General features: G+C 44.6%; 2 protein-coding genes across 2 annotated transcripts; both read right to left on the reverse strand.

Moving 5' to 3' along the window:
- Positions 1-920: 920 nt before the first annotated feature.
- Positions 921-4,220, reverse strand: LOC143788678 (uncharacterized). The gene is made up of 2 exons (XM_077278499.1): positions 4,050-4,220; positions 921-3,938 (listed from the first exon to the last, which is right to left on the reverse strand). The coding sequence occupies exons 1-2, from the start codon at positions 4,142-4,144 to the stop codon at positions 2,921-2,923; spliced, it is 1,113 nt and encodes a 370-aa protein (XP_077134614.1). The 5' UTR covers positions 4,145-4,220; the 3' UTR covers positions 921-2,920.
- Positions 4,221-4,222: 2 nt separating this feature from the next.
- On the reverse strand, positions 4,223-5,893 carry LOC143788679 (uncharacterized). The gene is made up of 4 exons (XM_077278500.1): positions 4,975-5,893; positions 4,811-4,885; positions 4,617-4,703; positions 4,223-4,516 (listed from the first exon to the last, which is right to left on the reverse strand). The coding sequence occupies exons 1-4, from the start codon at positions 5,182-5,184 to the stop codon at positions 4,268-4,270; spliced, it is 621 nt and encodes a 206-aa protein (XP_077134615.1). The 5' UTR covers positions 5,185-5,893; the 3' UTR covers positions 4,223-4,267.
- Between the last annotated feature and the right edge of the window lie 356 nt (positions 5,894-6,249).

Genomic DNA, 6,249 nt, shown 5'->3' on the forward strand with positions numbered 1-6,249 from the left:
AGGTTAGATGACTTTCCAAAAGTTTGTCTTTACAGTCCTCGCTGTTTTTAATATCTTTAGTTGCTGACAGTGAGTGGAAACATCATTTACAAATCCAGTGGCAAAAAAACCTGCACAGTTCTAGTCCAGGTCACCAGTGAAAATTGGACACAACTCTATCTATACTAAGCAAGTTTCTCAGCTAAATAGAATGACACTTTTCTGCTACATTAGGTTATATGGGTTGTCCAGCCTTAGGCTAGTTTCACACTAGCGTTTACTGCATTACGTCGCAAATCCGTTTTTTTGCCGAAAAAACGGATGCGTCAAAAAATTGAAAAACGGTGACAAACGTATGCCACGCATCCAGCATTTCGACGGATCCGTCGCAAATCCGCTAAACGTTTCCGTCGAAAATACTGGATGCGTTGCATACGTTGTATCCGTTTTACCATCCGTTGTATCCGTTTTTCCGACGGATCCGTTTTTAAAAGGGGAGGCTCCCAAAATTTGATTGGCTACTGGAAAATTTGAAAAACTATATAGTACTGTATTTACAGCCCATCTTTGTGGGTTTTAGTTTTGTGGCAGCGATGGAAGGTGTTCTTGGGAGGATTGCTAGTTTGGTTACCGACGTTATCTTTGAGACAAATCGCCTGGATATCATAGTGCGGGAGAAGGAGGCGGCAGCGGAAAGGCGTAGGATGCTTCTGCAGCAACGGAGACGAAGACGAATGTGGATTCATCCGATTAATCAACTACGGATGACCCGGGGTGTCCAGTCCACTCTGTACCTGGAGTTGCGGCACAATCCACACAAATTCCACAACTACGTGCGGATGAGGATTGAACATTTAGATTTTTTGCTTGCAAAACTGGAGGATGTCATCCGAAGACAGGATACAAGGATGAGGCTTGCCATCACACCGGCGGAGCGGCTGATGGTGACCCTGCGGTAAGCCTCTTTTTTTTATTTCATTGCTGATATTGAATGTTATATTACATGCTGCAGAAAATACTGCGCTGGCATATTGCGCACTATTTTCTGCAGCATGTAGTTTTGGTTTTCTTGGCGGACATTCAACTGCTTTATTTAAATGTCATTGCTGATATTGAATGTTAACAGACTGCAGAAAATACTGTGCTGAAATATTGCGTTGCATTTTCTGCAGTTTTTTTTTTTTTGGGTTTTTTTGGGTTTGATGACATGCAACTGCTTTTTTCCTGTCATTGGTCATTTTGAATGTTATATTACATGCTGCAGACAATACTGCGCTGACATATTGCGCACTATTTTCTGCAGCATGTAATTTGGGTTTTCTTGGCGGACATTCAACTGCTTTATTTAAATGTCATTGCTCATATTGAATGTTAGATAACAGACTGCAGAAAATACTGCGCTGAAATATTGCGTTGCATTTTCTGCAGTTTTTTTTTTTGGGGGTTTTTTGGGTTTGATGACATGCAACTGCTTTTTTCCTGTCATTGGTCATTTTGAATGTTATATTACATGCTGCAGACAATACTGCGCTGACATATTGCGCACTATTTTCTGCAGCATGTAATTTGGGTTTTCTTGGCGGACATTCCACTGTTTTTTTACACCGGATTCATGCTGGTTTTATTGGGTCTCCTGTCATTTTAAAAAAAATTAACAGTGCCATATTATAAAAAATTGCACAGACAAACAATTTTTAACATTTTTTTTTTTTTATAAAGTTTCCTAGCTACGGGTGAATCTATGACTTCGCTCCATTATCAGTTCAGGCTGGGCATTTCAACTATCTCTGGAATAGTGAAGGACACATGTCGGGCTGTTTGGACCACTTTGCAACCAGAGTATATCCCCCAACCATCCACGGAAATCTGGTTGCGAAGTGCTGAAGAGTTTCAGCAAATTTGCAATTTCCCTAATTGTGTGGGTGCAGTTGACGGGAAACACATAAGGATTGCGAAACCGGCAGGAACAGGATCGGAGTATTATAATTATAAGAAGTATTTCTCCATCGTCCTTATGGCTATTGCAGACGCCAACTGCAGGTTCCTTGCCGTGGACATTGGAGCGTATGGACGGTCCAATGATTCGCAAGTGTTTAAAAACTCTCCGATGGGTCGTTGCCTTTATGGAGAGAGCTACGATTTCCCGCCAGCCAGACCACTGCCAGGAACAAATGACCCAGCCCTGGAATATGTCTTTGTAGGTGATGAAGCCTTTCAACTGTCGCTGCACCTACTGAAACCGTACAGTAGCCGGAACTTAAACCATACCAAGCGGGTCTTTAATTACCGGCTTACTAGAGCACGAAGAGTAGTGGAGTGTTCCTTTGGCATATTGACGGCGAAGTGGCGAGTTCTGCTGACGGCTATCAAGCTGAAAACAACAACTATAGACGAGGTAGTTAAAGCCTGTGTGGTGCTCCACAACTTTGTCCTGTCAAAGGAGCCCGTTTCTTTGGATGATGAAGAGTTGGAGACCACCTTGTGGGACTACCGCAGCAGCTCGGTTCGCTCTACAAGTTCAGTTACAAGGATGAGGGACCAGTTTGCCGATTATTTTGTCTCACCTGTCGGGCGGATCCCGTGGCAAGACATGATTGTGTAACCTGTTTCCCATGTGTAACCTGTTTCCCATGTGTTTTGGTTATGTAAAAAAAGTGTTTCTGCCCCCCCCCCCAAAAAAAAGGCCCAAAAGCGTGGTTTTCTTGCTAGTAAAACCATTATGTTATACCCTTTACATGTCTGGTGTTTGTTTTTATTAAACCTTTTTTTATTATATTACCTTAATAAATCCACACACACACAAAGAGTAGAATTGTAATCCGAATTTTATTTTAACTCTTTTTTTTTTTTTTTTTTTTTGTTTTGCAAAAAAAATATATATATATTTTCCAACATTTTTATAGAAAAATTAGAACATTTTTTAGAATCTTATTTACACACTTTACAAATTTTCAAAGTGTTGGGTGGAGATATGAGAGGAGGATGTGCCGGAAGGTTGGACCACGTCGATAGGTGGGGAAACCCTACTTGTTTGGGGTGCAGTGGAAGTGGGGGTTAAACCAAGAGGCTGACCAGAGGGGGGTGGTGTTGGGGTAGGTGGAAGAGAAAAGTTCAGTAAGGAAAACATTGGGGAAGTAATTTGGTCTAGGGGCCGGGATTGTTGTGGGGACTGGGTCGGGTATTGTGACTGGGTAGGGTAGTGGGAGTGGCGTGGGGTTTGGTAATGGTGCTGGTGTGGGGATTGGAGCTGGGTTTGGTAATGCTGCTGGTGTGGGTATTGGGGCTGGGTTTGGTAATGGGGGGTATGGTGTGGAAATGGGGCCTGGTGTGGAATTGGAGTGGAGGTGTGGTGAGGTGTGTGGGTCGATTCATTAATGGCCTGCAGTGCAGCATTATGGCAGGTATTCATTACCCGCATCTGTTGCTCAAAAGAAAGCTTCTCCATGCTCATGAGCATGGATTGGAAAAAAAGGTTGGCCGGATCGGGACTTACAGCTGAATGCAGCCTATCCAAGCGACTGCTGGTTTCCTGGCTTGTTTCACTGATGCGTGATTGCACCATGTTGAAACCAGCAGTCACTTGCTCTCCCAAAATTTTGAAAGAGCCTTGGAAGGATGCATTCAGGTGTAAGAACTCAGGAGCATAGCTCCTTTCCTGACCCCTCTGGCGCTGCCGCCACGAACCTAATGGTGGTGTCGAGGTGGCAGGATCAGAGGGGTGGGGTAAAGGGAACGCTAACTGTTCAGCATCAGATGCGAGCAATGAAGCCTGCAATAATGCTCCACTGCTTGGGGCGGATGAAGTGGAGGGGACAGAGGGGTCAGAGGAGAGGACAGAGGGGTCAGAGGAGGGGACAGAGGTGTGGGGCCTACCGACGTGGCCCTCAGTGGCGGACTCAGGAGGGATCGCTTCAGAGGGCGCAGAGGAAGATGCAGGCGCCCGGTGGCTGGAGAAGGTGCTGTGAAAGAAAAAACAAAAGAAATTAATACATTGGAATGAAAAAGCCCTGACTGAAAGCAAACTAAGTAGACAGGTTAACATGGTTATAATTGGGCTGTAGAATACTTACACTCTGCTTAGCATGGTTCGCCTCAGGAAGGAGAGGGCCTGGCCATATTTATATCTGCTCCTCTTCCTTCCTGCAGAGCCACTCGGGGCCTTCATCTCATCATTGAATTCCCTCTTAAAGCGATCCCTCAGTGACCGCCACCGCTTCCTAATCTTTCCAACTGTGAAGACAAGAATCAAAAGAAAAAAAAATAAATTGGTAAATGCAATACATTACAGTCAGCTCAAAACATCACTGGAAAGTGAATACTTACCTAGTTTGCTCTGCTGCTGAGGATGAAGGCTCTCCCGCCTTGGAAACAGGTTGCGACACACTTCGTCCCAGAGCCGACGGGTGACACCGGTATCAGCATGCCTGCGGTCAGCCATGTTCCACAGCGGCTCCCGCTCGCGAACCTCCTCGATGAGACAATCGATGTCAATGTCATCATCATCATCCTCCTCTTCTGCGGGAGCACGCTGTGAAGCCTGTGTCAAAAAAAAAAAAAAAAAGGAAAACAAACAAATTAGTACACTGAAATACTAAAGTACCAATAGAATCCCCCTCCCCCCCAAAAAAAAAACTCACTGATGGCCGACCGTGGCGACGAGTCCGCCGACTCTGGGACTGTCTGGGAGAGCCTTCAGCGGCAGCAGCAGGAGCAGCAGCAGCAGCCTGAAATGAAGGAAACAAATTCTCAGTTAAGGTAGGCAGGTGTTTAGTAATCTGTTTTGTGTATGGTGCAGTGTGATGTGCGAAGCAACTGTTTCACCACTACTTACACTTGGTTCCTCCTCCACTTGCATCTCTCCACCCGTCTCGCCCCCTTCTGACAGCTCCTCATCTGATTCAGCTTCCTGTTGAAACATAATGTATGCATGTAGTTATCCATAAAAATTTAATTTAAAGAAATTTAAAAAAAAAAAAAAATTTTGTGTTAACTTACCGATACACGCTGTTGCTGTGGAGGAGGGCTGTCAGAAGAGGACATCGTTTTGTGGTCCTGGTGGGCAGCGGCTGTGTCCTGGTGGGCAGCGGCTGTGTCCTGGTGGGCAGCGGCTGTGTCCTGGTGGGCAGCGGCTGTGTCCTGGTGGGCAGCGGCTGTGTCCTGGTGGTTCTGTAAGTTAAAGACACACTTGCAATCTGCTCGACACATTGAAGTAGCAGATTGGGGTCTTCAAAACTTACTTCTAGCTCTTTAGCTGTGGTCCTGGTGGGCAGCGGCTGTGTCCTGGTGGGCAGTGGCTGTGTCCTGGTGGGCAGCGGCTGTGTCCTGGTGGGCAGCGGCTGTGTCCTGGTGGTTCTGTAAGTTAAAGACACACTTGCAATCTGCTCGACACATTGAAGTAGCAGATTGGGGTCTTCAAAACTTACTTCTAGCTCTTTAGCTGTGGTCCTGGTGGGCAGCGGCTGTGTCCTGGTGGGCAGTGGCTGTGTCCTGGTGGGCAGCGGCTGTGTCCTGGTGGGCAGCGGCTGTGTCCTGGTGGTTCTGTAAGTTAAAGACACACTTGCAATCTGCTCGACACATTGAAGTAGCAGATTGGGGTCTTCAAAACTTACTTCTAGCTCTTTAGCTGTGGTCCTGGTGGGCAGCGGCTGTGTCCTGGTGGGCAGCGGCTGCGGTCCTGGTTTATCTGTTATATGTATAATGGATCTATAGTTAGACCACCCCCTGAACTAGGTAATGTTCAATGATAAACACCCTACTAAAATGATGTCAGAAATGTTCATACAGGTGAACACCAAAACCCCCCCAAAAAGTTGCACGTTATACCATTCATTTCCATGTCCCAAAAAACAAAATTTTTTAATGTTAACACCATGAAAAAATATATTTGACACATTTTATTTAAAATAAATAACCTCTCCCCCCCCCAAAAAAAAAAAAAAATACTTTACAGGTTTTAACCTTTATTAAAAAAAATGAGCCCTCAACCAACCCTGTATTGCATGTGTAACCATTGGTACATACACCAGTTTTAAATTTACCTTTATGAAATAATACTACGGACATTTTTTTAATAAACATTTTATTATAATTTTTTTTTTGCACTTTTTTTTTAAAAAATCACAAGGAGCTGACATGCTCTTTATTTTAAATACAAGTACTTCAACTGCAAATGGTTATAACTGTAATAAAAAAAAATTCAACACTTTTATTAAATAGAAAAACCCCACACTCACACATTCAAACCACAAGCTGCACACCGCTAGACTTTTT

Source organism: Ranitomeya variabilis, chromosome 8, assembly GCF_051348905.1.
Source record: "Ranitomeya variabilis isolate aRanVar5 chromosome 8, aRanVar5.hap1, whole genome shotgun sequence".
Classification (NCBI taxonomy): Eukaryota; Metazoa; Chordata; class Amphibia; order Anura; family Dendrobatidae; genus Ranitomeya; species Ranitomeya variabilis.

Bases quoted from the DNA above. Each gene is read 5' to 3' on its own strand.
- LOC143788678 (XM_077278499.1), bottom strand. From the start codon at position 4,144: ATGAAGGCCCCGAGTGGCTCTGCAGGAAGGAAGAGGAGCAGATATAAA. The intron at 3,939-4,049 runs GTAAGTATTCTA...TTTCTTTCACAG, and splicing joins CGAACCATGCTAAGCAGAGT to CACCTTCTCCAGCCACCGGG.
- LOC143788679 (XM_077278500.1), bottom strand. From the start codon at position 5,184: ATGTGTCGAGCAGATTGCAAGTGTGTCTTTAACTTACAGAACCACCAG. The intron at 4,704-4,810 runs GTAAGTAGTGGT...CCTTCATTTCAG, and splicing joins AAGTGGAGGAGGAACCAAGT to GCTGCTGCTGCTGCTCCTGC. The intron at 4,517-4,616 runs GTGAGTTTTTTT...TTTTTGACACAG, and splicing joins GTCGCCACGGTCGGCCATCA to GCTTCACAGCGTGCTCCCGC.